The 20,238-nt window shown below is 44.2% G+C and overlaps 5 protein-coding genes across 26 annotated transcripts in view; 3 read left to right on the top strand and 2 right to left on the bottom strand.

Moving 5' to 3' along the window:
- Nucleotides 1–5,794: 5,794 nt before the first annotated feature.
- On the bottom strand, nucleotides 5,795–7,425 carry LOC128299823 (protoporphyrinogen oxidase). The gene has a single exon (XM_053035936.1). It carries the CDS (start codon nucleotides 7,306–7,308, stop codon nucleotides 5,872–5,874), a length of 1,437 nt encoding a protein of 478 aa, XP_052891896.1. The 5' UTR covers nucleotides 7,309–7,425; the 3' UTR covers nucleotides 5,795–5,871.
- A 542-nt stretch (nucleotides 7,426–7,967) lies between these two features.
- On the top strand, nucleotides 7,968–10,632 carry LOC128299822 (set1/Ash2 histone methyltransferase complex subunit ASH2). Of its 2 annotated transcripts, XM_053035934.1 has the most exons (5): nucleotides 7,968–8,190; nucleotides 8,275–8,762; nucleotides 9,399–9,788; nucleotides 9,864–10,402; nucleotides 10,466–10,632. In XM_053035934.1, the coding sequence occupies exons 1-5, from the start codon at nucleotides 8,120–8,122 to the stop codon at nucleotides 10,568–10,570; spliced, it is 1,593 nt and encodes a 530-aa protein (XP_052891894.1). In that variant the 5' UTR covers nucleotides 7,968–8,119; the 3' UTR covers nucleotides 10,571–10,632. The 2 variants fall into 2 exon arrangements, with proteins under 2 accessions (XP_052891894.1, XP_052891895.1); XM_053035935.1 differs by lacking the exons at nucleotides 7,968–8,190; nucleotides 8,275–8,762 and adding an exon at nucleotides 9,134–9,322.
- LOC128299831 (bolA-like protein DDB_G0274169) lies at nucleotides 10,377–11,236 on the bottom strand. Its single transcript, XM_053035944.1, has 2 exons — nucleotides 10,944–11,236; nucleotides 10,377–10,859 (listed from the first exon to the last, which is right to left on the bottom strand). The coding sequence occupies exons 1-2, from the start codon at nucleotides 11,187–11,189 to the stop codon at nucleotides 10,710–10,712; spliced, it is 396 nt and encodes a 131-aa protein (XP_052891904.1). The 5' UTR covers nucleotides 11,190–11,236; the 3' UTR covers nucleotides 10,377–10,709.
- Nucleotides 11,237–11,568: 332 nt separating this feature from the next.
- On the top strand, nucleotides 11,569–12,315 carry LOC128299833 (transcription elongation factor 1 homolog). The gene is made up of 2 exons (XM_053035947.1): nucleotides 11,569–11,651; nucleotides 11,746–12,315. Exon 2 carries the CDS (start codon nucleotides 11,757–11,759, stop codon nucleotides 12,003–12,005), a length of 249 nt encoding a protein of 82 aa, XP_052891907.1. The 5' UTR covers nucleotides 11,569–11,651; nucleotides 11,746–11,756; the 3' UTR covers nucleotides 12,006–12,315.
- A 5,135-nt stretch (nucleotides 12,316–17,450) lies between these two features.
- The window catches only part of LOC128299807 (calcium-activated potassium channel slowpoke), a 60,289-nt gene continuing 57,501 nt past the window's right edge, over nucleotides 17,451–20,238 (top strand). For all 21 annotated transcript variants that reach the window (XM_053035905.1, XM_053035900.1, XM_053035898.1 and 18 more), the window contains exon 1: nucleotides 17,451–17,825. In XM_053035905.1, coding sequence (XP_052891865.1) covers nucleotides 17,496–17,825 — 330 coding nt within the window. In that variant the 5' untranslated portion in view covers nucleotides 17,451–17,495. The remainder of the gene's footprint in view (nucleotides 17,826–20,238) is intronic.

Genomic DNA, 20,238 nt, shown 5'->3' with positions numbered 1-20,238 from the left:
GAAAATATCACCACAGAACACGTAAATAGACGAACATGCGCCACTGGAAACTTTGCTTCGAGAGTTGCCTTTAAACGTTATATTGTTCACCCCCAAAGCCCCTGTTCGCCGATCGTCGATCGGGTTTCTTTCACCGTTTGAACGATCCTTGGCATGGGATACTGCTCTTCTTCTGCCAGTGCATCCGGTTGCAAAGACAAAGGCACGGACAATCACGGCACGGCACTCGACCACGTTTCGCGACGTTCCGAGAGTAACTGCGCGAAACCCATTTCGATCAACCTGTTCGGAGTGTGGCTACAAGTGAAAACTACACACCGAAACGGACGACCGCGCCCCACCGTTACCGACAGCACCATAATCTCGTGGCCGAGGCAGGCATGTGTGTTAGTTGCTGGTCTTGGTTGTGTGGCCTTTCGTGGCGCTCCATGTGTGAAGCGCGTGTCCGAAGGATTCTTAAACGATCGCATATTTTTGAAGGTGATCGACAGGACTTCGATCTACTCGGTGGTCCTCAAAGACTTCCAAATTGAATTTTCAACGAATGACCAGGACATCCGCGGTGGAAAGCTCATGTTAGTGGTGTAAATTTCGCAGACGACCCTGACATTGGTGGCGTGTGATCCCCGTTAGTCGGCCGGTCAGTTAGCAGACCCCACTCGCTGGCGCGATTGGGTAAACACTCTTGAACCTGATTGTACAAATTGCGCTCCGGCGAAACCTGTTCCGTGCGGCAAGACACCGCTACTTGGCATCCCACTGTCACAGGACAGGGGGGGACAGGATGATTGTCGGACATCGGTTTTTATAACGCACGAGACGCTGCATTCTAACTGTACTGCACGGAACCGTGCCAAGTGCAGCAGTACGAGCTGTTGCGTGCAGTAGGGAAGGAACTATAATTATGTTGTGCGACGGGATCTAAAGCAAAGTATGAAATGTATCGAATTGCTTCATGGAATTTACCAAAAGCTTTTACATATTTAAGGCAGCTTTGTTCGATTTCTTCACCACACATCACACCCAGACGAATTGGTGCACCAAATAGAAAATGGAAAATTAACTCTAAACGGCCAACGCCCTGTTGTTCTGGCCGTGTTCCCTTGTGTTCTGTTCAAATTAGAACCAAGCCCCGGTCGGTACGGTCTTGTTACCGGACAATTTTCCGTTAATTGACTCACCCTCCACATGATCGTGCGCCTTGTTGTTGGTGTGGCTGGCGCGTGGGAATGAAGCGAACGGTTAATAGGGAACCGTCCGGCCGACAGGAATGTGCTGTGACCGGGGAATGTGGTTAATCAAATCGAACAACGGAAAACACGAACTCCAGCGGGCAATTTTCTTTTCGCGAGCCCTTTTAGTGGCGGTTTCGCCGCGTCAGGGGTAGGACGTTCGATGCTGGGCTCCTTCCCGGCACCCCCTTACCCCCGGGGAGAGTTCCGTGTTGTTTCGCGGAGGTAATCTATTTATTTTATTTCTATTATGCTGCTCTTGCTCTTGTTACTATTAATCAATGACTTTCGATTTCTTTCACTAGCGGCAGAGGTCGGTCTAACGGGCCGGGATGGAAGGGAACAAATCGGTGTTGGCAAGCACTAAAGAAGAAAGACTCAACACAAAAGCCCTCACATGCACACAAAACGCTCCCTTCTGAGCTACCCTTCGAGCAGGGTAAGGAATTGGACTGTTGTAGGCTTGAGCGCGGTGGCGTTTTCCGTGCGAGGGTCGCGCCACCCTCAAGCTTTGTCAAGATCCGCGCGCCCGGTGGTTGAAAGCGGATCGTCATTGCGATTAGTTCGCGATCAGATCGAAACCGCGAGCGATCATCGAGCGATATGCAAACTCGTAGCTTTCTGCACGTCGGGGTGACTGGGTCTGAGTGCCAATGGCGGATCTGAGCCGAGCACCATGATACACGGCGTACAGGCCGGTTGTTTGCTGGGCGCCAAAAGACAAGATCCCGCCGCGGCGTACAACGGGCGGAGGAGGATTTACTTTCTTTTGCTGCACTTTCGGACGGATCTGTTGCGGTGTGGTGTGCTGCATGTGCATCGTGTGCAATCGTGTGCAGCGCTCGGACTAGGTGGACTTGTTTCCGAACGAGTTCGCATGCGAGGAACGGCCCTGGGAAGGAAGGAGCCGTGGGGCGGCGGTATATAGGGCCACAAAAGCGTAGCATTCAACAAACAACATGCCGCGACTGTAGAGGCTACTTTGGTTGGTACATTGGACAGCATTGGCTGGACTGCCGGAGCAGTCAAAAAGCCGCTCCAAGAGCAGTTCGCAGAGGTTTGGACGATGGCACACAATGGGGAGGGAGAAAGCATGCGCATGAAGATATTGGCGTGGGTACTGACGATGGTTGAATAGGGTCGTCCAAGCAGTAGATGATGGGCTCAGATCGGCGATAATTACAATGGATTTGATATTTGTATGTTTTTATTTTTCCCTGCAGTAAAATGACAATGGTTTATGAGGAATAATCGGATCGGATGAAATCGGATGATCTCTGATGATTGGGAAGTGAAGGGGTGGGGTGGGGGAAGAAATGTTCAAAATAAAATTGATAAGAAGATAAAACCATATTCAAACCAACTACCACGTATGTTTTTTTTACAAAAAGAAACGTGAATTTAGTTTGGTAACAAAATTATAAATAATGAATAAATTAAGGAAAAACTGAAAAAATATATTTGCGGTCCATGCAACAGTGATCCTCGATCGTTCAGGATCACAATCCCCATACAAGGGATCACTATTTCCATACAACGTTGATCGCGGATCATTTGATCCCATTGGATTGGATCAGATTTTTTAGGCTTGGATCAATCTGATCAATCGATCGATCCATCTCCAACTCCTCATCACTAATTTCGACAATTCATTAGTGCAGTAGGACGTCGATTATCGTTATCGAAACGATTATTAATCGATTTCCACGGATAACAGGCTCTTCAGCTTCGTACGTGCAATAAATGTAAATGAAGGTGACAGGTCAACGTTAAAAAAAAAACCTTATGTTTTTAGTATTAAAAGTTATTGTTTACTAACAATATGGAACACTTTCCAGGGAGTTTGAATTAATAAACTCTTTATAGAAATCTCTCAAGTCCCCCTTGGGCCTAACTGGTTGGGTAAAATTCAAAACTCTTCTACTAGCTGTCTGTTGTCTGCTGTAATCTGCTCGCCGGTTAATGGGGTTCCGGATAATCGTCATTCTACTGTATTCAGTCTTGGTTTAAGTAGTGGACGTTTGTCCGGATATTGTGATCTTGTTGAACCTAGTGTTGATTAATTCTGATTCAGAATCATGAATCGGAATGGATCTTTTAACTCAATAAATGAATTTGAATCTCTATTTCAAGGATTCATGAATCATCTGAGATTCATGAATCATCCAAGCGTAATGAGCCGGTTGTGAAGAGCAGTGTGAGGCACTGATGTTCGATGAAGCTGTTGAGCGTCGACTTCTAATTTGAATGACTTCTTGCTAAAGATTCAAATGAATGACTCCTTTCGAAAGTCGTAGGACCACACTAATTTAACCGTATCAAACCTGCTACTTGGAACCTTCTTGGAAGTGACGGGGAGATGCGTTCGGCGTCATTCTAATGACATGGCCAGCTCAGTGGAGTTTGGGAATTTTAATTCATTGCATGATATTGAAATCAGCTTTAAAGTCTAGAGCTCGTCGTTGTACTTGTTCCCGCATTAGGCTTCCACACGTACCCGTCGCATGTGGCGAAAAAGTTTTCGTCGGCTATGGACAAAGTCCAAGTCTCATATGCCTTTCTGCGTATTATGATTGCTTTTACAGACGCTTTGGACCATGACAACTCTCAGAGCTAGCAAACAGATTGGTTCGCATTCATCACGCGATAGATACTCGATAGTATCTTGTTGTCAATGTCGTTGTCGCTGATGACTTTGGACCCAGAATTTATCAGATTGACTTCGAAGATGCTAATAAATATTTGTAATATTATGGTAAATCTAACGCGTTTATTTGTTTTAATGGCATCCTGTTCTTATACCCTATCCCAAAAGTTCATTCTCGTGTACATTTGCATCACTTTAGTTTTAATGAGGTAAAGTGTAATCCATTCATGATCCCTCTAGTTGCCACCCTTCCCTGCGCAGAGTTATGAAAGAATGATAACAATCGTACTTAAAAACAATCTCAATGAAAAATCCAAGTCAAAGTAAAGATAAATGTTGCCGTTGGTAGTAATATCACGGAAGCGTGACGGCGTAAGCGAAATAATCTCTCTTGTCCGGCCCACACAGCACCCCTTCCATGGCGTATGTAAATCTATTTTCACTTTCAATGCCAGTGTTTACTTGCACCGTTTTTTTTAATCGTTTTTTTGTTTAACGAAATACAACCACACTTTTGCTTTTTCTTGTTACATTCAACCGCACCCTTGTTTCGTTCAGTCCTCTCGCGGGGCGGCACATTACCGAATACGCATTGTTTCTCTGCTGTATCGAACAGCTGCAGGACAGGATTGTACATAAGAAGAAGCAATAGGCGTACTTGCTATCACTTGCGTCTGATCATCTGCGCCATCTTCGATGATGTTGTTTTGCAGTGCATTCAAAGCGGTACGTAAAGTGCTACTTGGATGCTACTTGAAGCTAATGGTGAGCAACCGAATCGAACAACAAATCGATTCGTTCCAGCCGAGGTGCTATCGATCGAAACGATAAGAAACATGTTCAAATAAAAAAAAAAGATTGTGCTCTTGCTTTCTATGTCTTAGACGCTTAAATGCATCTGAGCGTTACGAGATGAGGATGGTTGAAAATGCGAAAAAAAGGATGATCAAAATGACGAAACATTAAAAAATGAAAACCAATGAAGGTGGCCGTCGACGTCACTGCTCGCGCATCTTTTAACCGGTAGAATCAACACGTGGCGCACACGTCCACGTTCAAGTACGTTTGTGCGATGAATGCCAAACTCGCCTAGTGGCTGTGATTTTCAACCAAACGGCAAACAACAGGCGGCCACACTGCGGTTTCCGTTAGTGGGCCTAGTTAAGCCGTTAGGCCGTCCGGACCACAGCGCACAGCTGATGATGGGCATGACATGAATTTGTGATTCGCATTTACTCACGTACCGGACATTTCACTTACTTTTTCTTTCAAACCACCTGCTTCGGAGCCCGCCGGTCCTATCCGTGTCAACGCGTTTCGAACCGATCGACTGTCAATGCGCTTCGTAAACTAACCGATTGCGCTATGATCATTCGTCACGTCGTTTATCATAAACGCCAGCGAACGGAGGTTTTCTATCCATGCCCAAATTGTCCTCAAACCGTATGGAGCAAAATAGTGCTCGCTTTCTACCTACACAGCCCAAGCGTGCATATGGTGACGGTCATGGACCAGTTCTGTAGTAGCTGCCGTATGTCATGCCGGTTACAAATGTTGGTCACCTCCCCCTCATCGCCATTAAGCTGATCCAATGCGCAAATGAAAAGAAAATGAAAAGTGTGATGTTGTTTATCACTTTCCTCGTGGGGCCATGTTTGGCACGGCACGGGCACGGTGCCGTATTCTGGTGCATACGGTTCCTGCTGAGGCACCGTCTCTAGTCTGATTGAATATGGAACGGCATCTTAACAAGGAATGATCTATCAGCAGCTAACCAGCCGTCTTTTAATATACTTGACCAACGTAACTTAATCTTTCATTCTCTCTTACTAACTCGCTAGCAAACTCGCTCGTTTTCTTTCGTCGTATGATTCCTTTGGATGTGTGGATGTGATTTATGTGTCAAACATATTTATTTTTGTCTAGTTTAACAATTCTGCAGACAGTGTGCTCCCGAAACCATACAGTTATAAACGTGCCGTTCTATCAGTATCATATTTTCTCCACATTAGTCCGGGCCGATAGTATAACGTCATTCACCCCGACACCATCGTACGAGGCACCACATAGCACGATCGGCAGTCGATGCTGTTCGATATAGTCCCGTATCGCCTTCACCCGATCCTGATGGCCGACGGTGTACTGTGGGATGCATTTGCGAAGCAAATTTACCTTGTAACTGTCCGGTTGTTGGTCAATGTGCAGTATTTTGTTGACGTTTTTTAAGGCAACCTCGAGCAAATGCTCGTTCGATGGGTTCTTGCCAAACCACTTCTCGAACCAAGCGCCACCCATCATCACAGTGAGGACCGTGTTGTCATCCATGTCGAAACAACAGCTATCGAAAATCACACCCAGGATGGGTAAATTCTCTATCGGAGGTACCAAAAATCCAAACCCATCCTGCTGCAATAAATCTGCCTTACGGTACTGCAGATTAATCACACACACGTCTACGAAGGGGATGCTGCTTAACGTGGTGGCCAGCTGAGGGTGTTGCTTCTGCACGTGTTTCGCTAGCTTGTAGCTTGGAATACTGCTGACGAGATGTCGCAGCTGTTGTTCTTTGCCATCGCTTCGCAACACAACGCGATCACGCTCAAAGGTTAACTCTTCGAATTTCGTACCCGTTACAATAGACGCACCTTTCGCGCGCAGATCTTCGGCCAACGTTTCCGGCAGAGTCTGCAGACCACCACGTATCGAGTAAATGCTCCAGTTTTCTGCCTTTGCACGCTCCGCCAAGCTCGACGCCGAGGTAGAATTGTTGGTGACGTTGTTTACAGCAGGGTTTTGCTTGTTTCGGTTCTGTAGAGCCTCTTTCAGCAAACCTAGCAAGACACCACCATGTCGTTGTTCGCGCTCGAACAGATCTTTCATTAGAAACTTGACGCTTATCTCTTTCGCGTTGCCGGCACAAATACCGCACAGCATAGAGCTGACCGCATAATCGGCAATCTCCTTGCCGAACCTTCGTTCTACGAAAGAGTACATGGATTCGTCGTTCAGCACCGTTTTGGAACGTCCCGCTATTAGATCGCGAAAGGCTGCAAAATACAGTGGCTTCGTAAATGGTGGCACCGTTTTCAACAGTCCGCCTAGTGAGTTGGGAAGTAGGTTCAGTTTTCCCTTGGCGTAAATCATGCGATTGCGAGCAGCAGTGTGATTGGAGCTGATGGAATATACCTCATCGGCTAATCCGAGCTCCTCTATCAGCTGGAGTGTATTGCTTGCTGCCGGCCCTTTGGGTCGAATTGTTCGTGGGCCGGCCTCGAACACGAAGCCACTATCCAGAAAACGATCTGACCGAATCCATCCACCGATACGATCCGTTGCTTCATATATCGTAAGAGGTAGAGTCGGCGTTTTTCTGAGCAGGTAATGGCCGGCCGCTAGTCCACTGATACCGGCACCTAGTATGGCAGTCATGGTACTGTGTTTAAATGACTGTGGAAACTGATTCTTTCGTGTCTACGTCAGCATTGTTTTGGTAGAAAGTGCTATTATCTGTTGCCAATTTTGATAATGCTTTGCGGTACGTTGAACAAAAACTGTAGAAATGCACAGATGATAATGTTTGTTTACAAAAATTAATCAGCTGTCATGTTCAAAAGTAGCTCCCAAATAGCAAAATATTTCGGAGCTCCAAATTTGAAAAGCAACGACTGCGCAGAGCGGTCTTTCGAAGCGAATCAAATGGTTTTGTTTAGTAAGTAATATACAGAAATGAGAAGTGTTTACGTGGGAGATTGTACAAAGTGCTTATTGTTATACAATTTGTTAACAGCCCGTAACAGTTAACAAGAGTGGTGGGTCGGGTCGGGTTGGGTCGGGTCGGGATCTCGAATCGAACACTTCTAGATCTGTTCGTAGCACTGAGGTGATAAACAATAAAAAGGTAAGTAAATTTGCACTTTGTACGTCTAAACATTTTTAAATAACTGCACATACTTCATTCCCCACTCGTACAGCTATTTTCCGCGAGAGGACGCTCGTGCCGTTTGAAAACATGTAGCTGTCATTGAGATCGAGTTTTGTTATTTGGATGGTCGCTTCAGGACGCGTGAAGCAAACACCAAGCCGTATTCCATGGTGCACAGTTTAGACTGTTTTAAATGTGCTATTTCATGAATGAAATACACAAACAGGTGCTGTAAATGTTCTAAAGGACGAATCCATACTGATTCAGGTACTTAAATTCCCATCGTTCCCAGAAGTGTTTTTGGACAGTGGCGAAACGATGGACACAAATGAAATGAAAAGCGAACTGAAAAGATCTCCCACAGGAGACGAGAAATATAATTGTTACTGGTAAGATTGGATTGATGTTATGGCAAAATAGCAAATTGGAAAGGCGTTTGACTAACCTAGTACTTGATGTTTCTTGGTTTGCAGCGGAAAGGAAAGAAATCTCAACATAGTGGAATTGCTGTGTGCTACTTGTAGTCGATGGTTTCACGAATCGTGCATCGGATTTCAACTCGGCCGGCTGGTTCCATTTATGATGAACTATGTGTTCGTGTGCAAAAATTGCTCCATGACGGGATTGGAAAGTTTCCGCAAGGTGCAAGCTTCCATACCGCAAATGTGCATTACGGCGCTAGCGAATTTGCAACAGACGGCCAGCAAGGAAGGTAAAGTGCGGCTCATGTTCAGCAAGGATAAGGACATTATTCCGTACATGGACCATTACTGGGAAGCGATGACTACCATGGCCCGAAGGTCGACCCAGTCCTGGTACGCTACCGTGCAGAGATCTCTCATAAAGGACATCAACACATTGTTCTCGTACGAGGAAAGCAACGAACAAGGCCAAATGTATGGTTTAGCCAATACGGATCTTACACAGATTAAACCGACGTACGACGAAGCAACCACACTTGGTAAGTGAATGATATATTCGAGCAGTGAACGAAAAGTTGGACACCAGTAACCGGCCGGCGTTGTTAGTTTTTGAGTTATATTTTAAGTGTGTTATTTTTTCTATCTAGTGCAAACTGGAAAAGACCTTAATAACCTCTTTGTTACAGAAGAAAATAGACAAATTATTTAGAGCATATAGAGCAATCCTTTGTTAAACTTTGCTTAACTCGTTTCATTAGTCCTGATCTATGCTGCTATTAAAGCTCAGCTCTAAAACATTGCTGAGGAGGAAATGAAACAGTAGTTGAGCAGTTAGATAGAGCGAGATGGTAGAACAACAGACGAATGTCAGATACGCCTTTTAGCTTGCAGTGTAAAAACCACGTTGAAGATAAGAGCATTTAAGAAAGTTGCACAAGTTTAACACTAATCTCGCAGCATGTAACGATACAGCGATTTCTGTGGTATTGTTTTCATTCACTATCGTGCCTCAATCGAAAAGTGTTGCTTAACCCTATCTCGAAACATTAAGCGCATTCATACGATCACCTCTCTTAAAGTGGCCTAGGCATGGAAGAAAGTATGCTAATTGGTGTTGTTCGTGGAAGGTGATCGCTTCCGAAAAAGTTTACAAACGTTTGTTTTTGTGTCTTTAGCTACTCAAAACTTCTCCAAGAGCCGACAGCAAAAGCGAAAGTTACCCAACAATGAACAGAGCGGAGCGCTGGGAAAGAAAAGCCGGCTCGGTGCGGATGTTGGTGCACTGGTGAAGCTGCCGGCCCACGGATACCCGCTGGAGCATCCATTCAACAAGGATGGGTATCGGTACATATTGGCCGAACCGGATCCGCATGCACCGTTCCGGCAAGAGTTTGACGAAAGTGCGGACTGGGCTGGTAAACCGATTCCCGGATGGCTGTATCGCGTTCTGTCACCGAACGCGGTGTTAATTGCGTTGCACGATCGTGCACCCCAACTAAAGGTGTCCGAGGATCGTCTTTCGATCACGGGCGAGAAGGGCTACTGTATGGCTCGGGCTTCTCATTGTACGTAGCCTATTTCATTGCGTTCAGTTGGGCCAATATTAATTTGTTTATCACTTTCGCACTCTACGTTTACAGATGTCACAAAAGGATGCTGGTACTGGGAAGCTACTGTGGAAGATATGCCCGATAGTTCTGCGTGTCGTTTGGGTTGGGGCCAAGAGTATGCCAATCTGCAGGCACCGCTCGGTTACGATAAATTTGGCTACTCGTGGCGATCGCGCAAGGGTACCAAGTTTCACGAATCACACGGCAAACACTTCAGCGCAGGGTACACCGAGGGTGACACATTGGGCTTTCTTATAACATTGCCCACAGAGAACCATGCCAATCAGGCATCGAACACGTTCAAGGATCGACCGCTAGTGAAGTTCAAAAGCCATCTCTACTACGAAGACAAGGACCGTGTGAATGAAACGTTAAAATCGTTGAAAATTCAACCAGGCAGCAGGATTCACTTTTTCAAGAACGGTGTTTGCCAGGGGGAAGCATTTGCCGACATTTACAAAGGTGCATATTACCCGGCAATATCGTTGCACAAGAACGTCACTGTTAATGTTAATTTCGGACCCAACTTTAAACATCCAGAGGTGCTGAAGGAGTTCAACGCACAAGCGGTAACATTCGAGATTAAATGTAACATTCGAAGGTGAATTGTTTTAAAAGTAACTTCATTACAGATGCACGAGCGCGTGGAAGAAATGGTATGCGAGCAAACGATGGCGGACATGATGTATTTTACGGAAAACGATGGAAAGCTTCGACTCGATACGTATAGCGTCTAGAGATGTTGGCACGAGCAAAAAAGAAAAGATAAAGATTGAAATGCTACAAACAGCGAGTTTGTAACATTGTCTTCGAATGTTCTGTGTGTCTGGTATCCTTGCGAGATTTCTGTAGATTTACGTTCGAATGCTGGTTGATTTATTTCCCAAATCCTCCTTTACAATTAGGGCTAGGTTCAAGTTTGTATGCTTCATCCCACTGAAGAGGCGTTTTGGCCACTATCGATAGCGCATGAACAAACTCTCCTTCAAGCTGGTTTTTCACTATCTCATTCACCAAGCGATGACGCTACAATGAAATATATAGAAAGGTTTTACAGATTATTTGCTGACCATACATGCCATCGATACTTCCTTCTTTCTCTCACTATACCTTGATCAGTGGAAGACCCTCAAAATGTTGGGAAACCACTAGAACTTTAAAGTGTGTTTCGGAACCCTTCGGAACGTTATGCATGTAGGATTCATTGACGACGTCCAAATGCACGGGCGATAGTTCTTTGGTCAGTCCCGTACGGATAGCATTCTCAATAGGGGTTTGGTTTGTTGCCATTGTTATCACTGGAAATTGTGGTTTGCACATCAAGCCGCACCATCTCCCGCGAAGCCCGGATAGCATGGAGAAGTGTTGTGTTTTGTTATTGTTTAGAATTCGTATTACGCAAAGTGGTTCGAAGTGGAAAAGCCTTGGAAATTTTGAAGCTCCTATTGGAATGTCAAATTTGACTGTTGCCAGCCAGAAAGAAAAGCTACCCGAAAACCAGAATATTAGCGAATCAAGAGAAAAGAAATGGAATTAATTTTTACCGCTGAATCCTCCATGTGTACTGTGCTCTGCTTTCTGTGTTTTCTCGTAATTTGCTGGTATTATCTACTGATTTTGTTCAGGTTCAGCATAAAAAGCGGCTTGACATTGTCCAGTTTGATCGAATGAGTGAAGCGCACAATCTACGCGTATACACAGATTCAGCGTCGGCATTTGACAATCAAAACAGCAAACAACAAACGCAACAACAATCTGGCGTTCTCCCGGGCTAATCGCAAGTGTAAACAAAGTTTGCCGGACTTTCGCGAGAAAAATGTGAGTGCAAAAAGGGGAATATCATTACTTACAATCTCCCTTCAGCCTGGCACAAGTTATTTTTATGTCAACCGTGTGTTTTGCTCTTTCGCAGATCGACGAACAATGGGGCGCCGAAAATCGAAAAGGAAGCCACCACCGAAGCGCAAGAACATTGAACCATTGGATCAGCAATTTAACTGCCCATTCTGCAACCACGAAAAATCCTGTGAGGTAAAAATGGATAAGCCTAAAAATTCGGCTAAAATATTATGTCGCGTATGTTTGGAGGAGTATCAAACGTCGATAAACTTCCTATCGGAACCGGTAGATGTGTACAACGATTGGGTGGACGCTTGCGAGACGGCAAACTGAGTACGCAAATCTAAATGATAAATTTGCAGAAACCTGCTCTTTGGTATGTAATAAGGAAGCTACTGTCTAATGTGTAACAAGAATAAATCAATTTGCTAAGGTATATAACATTGGATTGTGTGGACTTGTCGACGGGGTAGCGGCATGCGGTTCGATGTACAGCAATCGGACGCTGTACGCCGGCAATAAGGATGACAGTGTCAGAATGAAGTAGATTTTCCTCGAAGCTATAGTGATAGACAAGTAAATTTTATTCTTTTTCCGATATAAACGTGCCATGTTCTAGAATTGAATGCGCCATCGTGCAAAGCAGCAACCTCGATTGATTAATTTTGTCTCTGTTAGAACGCTTGGTAAGAAATATACTCGAACAAAAACAGAGATCGAGTAAAGAATAAACTACCGGATCACGTCGGCACGAGGATTAGGGAAATTTATGCTATCGCGTGAAATTTCTTTGTTTTAACTGCACATAAAATAGAAATAATTCCCCATTAATGTATTTCTCTTTAAAAATGTTTATTTGATCAAATCTCCTCAACGCCTACAGCGCCATCTTTTGGATTATATACAGAACGGTGAGCAACAAAACGGAAAAATATAAAATCTCAGCTTCCCTTTCCGGAGCCCTTGATGGATCCTTTCAAGTACAGTTAGAATGAGTAGTAAAATACCTGGGCGCCCTCGCAAGATTCAATTGCACTAGTGCCTTTATAATATCACTGTATGTTCATGTATATGAAATCTATCGTCAGTGCCTTTTTGCTCAATTCGAGCTCAGTCAACGGTATTGGTGTTCGTATGAGAAACGTATTGGCTTTCTTGATCTTAGATCTCAGTCTTGATAGCGAATCAAAGGAAGAACTTGTACAGAGTTTGATTTCATTTCATAACATATAATATTCTTTCTTTCTACATTTCTTGATAATGTTATTTTGTAAATAGTGCCTACGTAACATAACTTATTACGAAAAATCTATTATTCTAGTCTATTTTATGCCAAAACTTCTATTACATTCGATTTCTCGCAAGCGCGCATCGTACGATTTAACGTAAAAGGATTAGATTGAAAGATATTTTGAATTTAGTTCACGGTGCTACGGGATGCCAGCCAACCCTGAGCTGGCGCAGCCGTAGTGTATCCGTAGTGCGGACGCATTCTCATTTTCACACACTTTTTTTGCCAAAACCCATGCCGCGCCAAGCGCTCTGTTCGATCGAGCGAGGGATCCATACGTGCGAGAGAACAAATTTTCCATCAGAACTGTGCTAGATCTCGCCCGTGAAGGTAACGATTCGCTCGGCCAACCGACTGCCATTCGGGGTGGTGTACTGCAGAAAAAATGGAGCAGCAATAGAAGGGCTGTGTACTGCTGTACTGGTGTGTCTCTGTGTGTACGTGGATGTGAAGGAATTTTCAATCTATGATTTTCCCGATTTGTATCCAGTTTTCTCATCGTTTCGAAGTGAAAAGTTGTGCCCTGCCACGATGCCGACGTTTTGTGATAATTTTTGCCAGCGGGCAATCGAATTTTTAGCCTGAAAAATGGAAATTTGTGCGCTATCGATTCGATCGAACATTTGACCCCTCCTCTTTCTCGTGGCACCATTTATTACTGCTAGCTGGAAGGAAAATTTCCCATGTTTTAGAGTTTTTCCATCAGTGCTGGAGCGTTATGAGGCATTGCGTTCGCATATTTGTGACAGTGGTGTAAAGAAGCAATTAACAATTTCAACTAGCAATTAGAAGATGAAAAAACTCTATACCTACATGTATACGTGTGTGAGTGTGTGTAGGTGTGTGTGTGTGTGTGTGTGTATGTGCTTTGTCTAACTAGGATGTTCCATGATAAGCTTTTTCACACCAGCGCTTCAACGATTTTTTTTGTGACTGGTGCGAAAAAAATGTTACGGGTCACCCTAGGAAAAAATCGAGCCACAGGCCATGCTTTTTTTCATCTTCCGAAAAAAAAGGATCAACTTCACCTCCCAAAACCCCTTCTTCCTTTTGTTCCTAGCGAAAAGAATGAGCGAGAGGGATTGCGGGTAAACGGTGCAGCGATATGAAGGTATTTGGAAGGGCGACTTAGAGCAGGGAAAGCAAGCGGGCAAATGAGAAACGATCTATAAAAAGGACGGGAGCGTGAGATACAGTGAGCAAAGCGGGAGCAAACGTGCTCGCGACGTGATGAAAGAATCGTGAGAACCGGGAGCAAATATTTATGAAACAAGCATGAAATATTGAGCATCGACCGGGGGATCAACATCACCCAACAGCGAGAGTCATGTTTGTTTTTCTGTTCTTTTTCCATTGCCCATCAGCTAGATCAGTGAGAGCGGCGGATATGGGAGAAATTATGTTGGTGGTTAGCGATGTGTGAGCATCCGTGCATTGCGTTCTCCACTGCGAAAGCACCACAGGTCGAGTTTTGGTGGAGGCGCCAGGTCGTAGAAGACGATGTGAATGTGCCGACTGCGAAGATATCGAGCGGGGTGGTTTTTTTTTTTTGGAAGAGTCATCTAAATAATGATACCCAGAGAGTCCGACAATAGAAAAACGTGTCTAGCGTGGGAGTGTGCGGTAAAATCGTGCTCATTTCATCAGTTCTTCCGTGCTTGGGGTTTCCTGCTTCGGAGGTGTTTTGTGCGTGATGTTTTTTCGATGTAGATGTGATATGCTGTGCTCCTTGCCGCTCCACCAAAGGAAAAATGCACGAAAGAGAGACCAGCAGTGTGAAAGTGATAAGGATGGACATATTGGACATTTTCTAAATCATCTTGGCCTGCTGGGGGCACCAGCTGCCTTTGAAGCTGCTAGTTATTGCACAGCAGCAAAGTGGTAAACGATAGAAGTGGACGAAAGGGTGACTCACATTGGTTCAAAATGGTACAAGCATAGACTCAATCCATTGGTGCTAGCGGCGGCAGGCGGTCTGTAATATGGCGAAAGATCATTAACGGAAGCTCACTGCACGATACGAATTGTTATTACCATTGCCTGTTGTCTTGCGTATGGAGTGTAGTTCATTATTTCGTTCAAAGATAACTTAAAACGTTAAAGCTAAAGTGAGTAGAAGGACAAACCCTGCAAAGGTTCCGATGAGTCACTACGCTCTTAGGACCTAACTAACACTCTTCAGCAGTTTCCTAGTGCTGTTTCTTCACAATGGAGGAAACGGATAGCAATGGACAAAAGGCAGTGAGAGCACCGAAAGTTTGCTTCAAAGAGCATATGCTTCCAGAGAGGAAATGTGAAGGAAAGACCATCTGACAGCTTGCGAAATGGTGCTAAAGCTATTGTGTAAGCAGTGGAGAAAAGCTGACTGAGACAAGACAACAAATGGAAACGAATTAGCGCTGGTTCGTTTGTAAAGCAATAATCTGTGAACAAGTTTTGCAAATACTTGCCTGTAAAAAGCAAGTATTTTTTCCGCTCCAATGTTACATATTGCTGATGTAATTGGATGTAATAAGAGCACGCGAGAGCGAGCTTGAGAATATGACTATTGCGATGCGTGACCGCAGGTACAATGTAAAACCGGACCTAGCCGAAGGACCCAAAAGGTTCACAATAGTGGTAAGCTGTTAAGCAGGCGAGCTGTTTTCTTGTTGTTTTGCTTTAATTAAGTCCTCCGCGGGTGGGGCGCAAATAATCTTTCGCGCGAGAACTGTGCCTGCCGCCCAGCTTGATGCCCGTTGATGGGTAACCCGAAATTGCAATGAAACGCGTCAGCTTTCTTTCTTCTGTCCTAAATTACAGGCCCGGGATAGTACAGCAAAGTGTACGCAGCTCTCCCCACACAAAAGATGGCGCGGAGTGAAATTTTGAACAGTTCTCACCAACTCATGCTCACTCTTTCTCTTCTTGCCGCTCTCCGCATAGCTCGCATACTCTGCTTCCTGCGTGCTTTCGTTCGTACTCACCTCATAAAGGTTGCGTTCTACTGCTCATAATTTTCTGATTGCTCTCTCCACTTTTACTATGTGCCCCGCGTTGCTTGAACCCCATTAGTTGTCGCTATCTGGTGTAGCGGAAGTGCTCCTTACTTTTAATTTTTCTGTGCCATCCTGTCGTAACGTTGGGCTCGGAGAGTTTCCGTTTTTTTTTGGTTTTATTATATAACCCGTATTTCAGACATTTGAGTGTTTTGTTTTATGAGTATCGCACGAAATAACTGATGTTGCTAGTGCCTACGTTGGACAAGGGAAGCAACGAATGAATCGCGAATGAAAATTCTGTGCTCGTATGTGTATGTATGTGTGTGGAAGGAAATGAACATCGATCGCAGTAGTCCTTGTTGATTATGTTGCAACCGTGGTTTAATTTTTGTGTGGTTTCTTAGCTCCATATTCAAAGCGATTCTAAGATAGTATGGTTACAAAATAAAACATTGATCACTACAGCACCATACAGCTGCATATAGATAAAATAATATTTTTTCTTCAATAGATATGAAACACAAACGTCAGTGCTAGTGAGAGTGGAACAGTGAAAACATACTTCATTGAAGGCGGGTGGCAGTGGTTGTTGAGTGGTAACAAAATTCGAGGACGCAGTTTTTCATCAAGTATTGTGCGGAAAACAAGAAGAAAACACACGATAATTGCATCTTGGAACGGAAAAAAACGAACCGTAAACGAACATTCGAGGGCTAGGAAAGCACCATCTCATTTTTCCTTGGCATCGTCGCAGTAGCCGTGTGTGCGTGTATTCGAATACCGAAAAAAAGCAAACAAATAAGAAAAATGAGTGAGATTTTGTAAGATTCCAACACAGTGTGCAATGTGGCCCATGCCTACTATCTTTCGCCCTACAGTACACTATATCCATTTCATCTTCTCTTAGCTCTCACACAATCGCCTGAGCAAGTGTGTGCAACTATCCTGCGCTATCTCTAGTAGGCGACCCGCTTGTGGTGCTACATTCCGTTCATTTGCTTCGCTCGCTCACGCCGTGACCTAATTCTAATAGAAAAAAAAAAACAGGCAAAGACCGGAAGCAGTGTAGCAGAATAAAAAAAAAGTCTTGGTGTTGTGGCCCCATGCCCGTGCAGGGTACGCGCGTGTGTTGGTGTGAAAGCGTCGGCCGGAAGTAGCAGGAGAAGGAAAGTGTGAAAAAAGTGAGCAAGGAAGTGTGTACTCATTCGGAAAAATTGATTCCTAGTTTCAACCGTCTCCCGCTGGGAAGTATTACTTGTTACGCATTGTGAAGGTGTGTACGCGCCTCGGAGCATTCAACTTCACCGTGAGCTACTGCCAGTGTTTGCGTTCGCTTGTGGCTGTGTGGGCTGCGTGTAGGGCCGGTCGTTAAGTGGCAACCGTTCAACTGGCGTCACTTGATTGCTTTCGCTCCGATCGTTCGTCCGATCGCCTCGTCTGCTCCGTGAGGCACGACGTCATGTCCAATGACTACAGCTAGAAAGTTGACAACTAGTGTGCAGCGGTGTGCGTTCTCGATCCCCCATCAGGCTTATCAGCGGGATCGAGGGGATGTCGGGCTGTGACGAGGAGCAATCAGTACTGACCACGGAGCTACCACCGACCGATCTTGATGATTGTCTCCGAGTACGAAAATGGTGGTGCTTTCTCCTGTCCAGCATTTTCACTTTCCTGGCCGGCCTGCTGGCCGTGCTACTATGGCGCGCCTTCGCCTTCCTGTGCTGTCGGAAGGAGCCCGAGCTGGCTCCGAACGATCCGAAGCAGAAGGAACAGAAAGCGTCCCGCCAAGGCAAGCAGGACTTCGAGGGGACCTTTATGACCGAAGCAAAGGATTGGGCCGGAGAGCTGATCTCGGGACAGACGACTACGGGACGAATCTTGGTAAGCAGGTTTCCGTTTTATATGCAACAAACACAAACATTACCATTATTGTAATGATATACGACCAAACAGGCTTTATGGAGTCATGCAACATATTATTTTAATTGTTAAATTTATAACGACGGCATTTCGCCGTATTGTCAGCCGCACATGGCCTGAAGAGGATACAATTTTCACAACGCTTTTCCTCCTTGTCCGTTGCCTTATCTCGGGCATGCTCGGTTATTCATTCAAGATCACACAGAATCGTTTAGTCGAATCGACTAAACTTCAAATTTCAACCGTATATTGTACGGGGACTTACTATGCATAAAAATGGTGCTATAGATTGAGATCAGCAAATGAGAATTTATGGTGTATCACTTACTACTTTAACACTTACTGATGTGTATCAAAATGGTGTTAAAATATTATAGCTGTTCGTCATATCACTTTAAATAACAAACGTTTACAAACAAACAAAAGTAATCAAAGTATTGCCACCAGATATGCCCTGTTGTCTCGTTATGTGATGTTTTTGCGACCATAATACATGCTTAATGCTAATTGATATGAAAAGTTCGTCATAAAACCATTCTCAAGAAAGATCCTTTGAACAAACCTTTAACTACACTGACAAAAACAACGAAAATAAAATTTGCTGTCTCCAATATTGAATTAGTTTATAAAATAGACGTATTTTGTTAGTGTCATGTTACTCGTTGCATATGTTTTAACGTTATATGCTTATTGTAAACCTTGACATAACATATTGCAATAGAGCGCCCCTGTGTTGTGTTGTTCGGTTTCAACCAGGTAATTTTAATATGGTGACGCAAAGTATATCTTAATTTAGACTATGGCACCATCGTGCATGAATAAGTTCTAGAACATTGATTTGATCATTTCTAGCATACCCGTGTGTACAAATTTTAAATCATAAATCATAATTGAAGAGTGAATGCAATTCTATCCAAACACTTGATAGAATTGGATTGGCGAATGTACCGTGTACCTTTTGCAAAGGAACGCAACGATGTAGAGGGGGAAAGCGAGAGAAATCTAATTAAGCATGGGATTGATTTATTGAACATCTAATTGCGGTCTTCGAGCGAAAGGAAGGTAGCTAGCAGAAGGGGAGGAAAATGTATTTTTTATCGAGCCAGTGCCAGGTGAACCGGTCAATATTCCTGTATTGAGGCGGGTCTTCCTTCAGAACAGTTCATTGACAGGGCATGTTACAAGCGAACAGTGCTTTACATAACCTTATCCTGGCCTTGCAGTAGTAGGAACGATTTGCTTAAACTTACAAGAACCATTTTTAACATATGAGTCGTGACCTTTTGAAAGCCGCAGGGTGTACGACATTATGCGAAGCGCCGTCTAGTATTTTAATTTCAGGAGCTATTTTTAAAATTGAGGTTTAATGTTTGTCGCGACAACTACCGACATTGGCTGTACAGGAGATAAGGTATTAAACTTGTTTATGAAAGAAATATAAAGGAGAAAGTATAGAGTTAGAAAACTATCTCAACATGTGGTAGATCGTTTTATAGTTATTAGTTGCTTGAATGTCTTTTTCATTATTTTGTACCGAATTTCTGCTCCGTGCTAACCTAATATCGCAAAGCATTTACACAAACCAGTGCTCGTTCCACATCAGCTTTTGCAGTAGTGGAGGTGGTGTATTCTAACACTATTGCGTTATAACGCTCAGCAATGAGCAACGACAACAATACTACACATTTGAAAGCATAACCCATCAGCAGGAAAAGCAGTGGGCGAGCGCATGTTCCATTTAGGTCACGATTGGACGCTCTTCTTTCTTCGCCCGGGGGTTTGACTGTGCCTGCCAACTTTATACGACTAGCAACATCTAAAGCCTCCTCCGTAAATGCTGTCTATTTTTAAGCCTACGGTACACCGTTGCTTTTGCTTTGTACTCGATAATTTACCATTTTTTGCTCTGTCGGGTTGTAAAGGTTGTTATTTTCCGTTCAGGTGCCACTTCACCGAGGCACACGGAAAAACACATTGATCCTGGGCATGATTTGCTCAGGGTTCCCGCCCAGACGGTTCGTATGAAAATGGCAACTGGCGCACCTACATTGGCGGGTCCTACGAGGTCATTCCCAATTATACGGTACCGTTTAGATCGTTTGCTTTGTAGTGTTTGTTGGTCGAGCCATTAAATTGTGTTTAAATGGAACTTGTGCAGTTTTCGTTCACAAAATTCCTAAAAGCTGTAGATAGAATGGTAGGGGAAGTGAAGGGTTTCAATTCGCATATGTTGATGTGGTGACTAGTGGCGTCCTGTGCATTTACCATTTCGGAAATGTCCGTCAAGCACGATTAGGCAACAGGTGTCGTCAGCTATGGCAAATCGGCTATATATGACGGAAATAATTTCCTGAAACCTGTGTTTGCATTTATT

Source organism: Anopheles moucheti, chromosome 2, assembly GCF_943734755.1.
Source record: "Anopheles moucheti chromosome 2, idAnoMoucSN_F20_07, whole genome shotgun sequence".
Classification (NCBI taxonomy): domain Eukaryota; kingdom Metazoa; phylum Arthropoda; class Insecta; order Diptera; family Culicidae; genus Anopheles; species Anopheles moucheti.
Note: the sequence above shows the minus strand (reverse complement) of the source record. Positions and strands in the feature narration are given on the sequence as shown.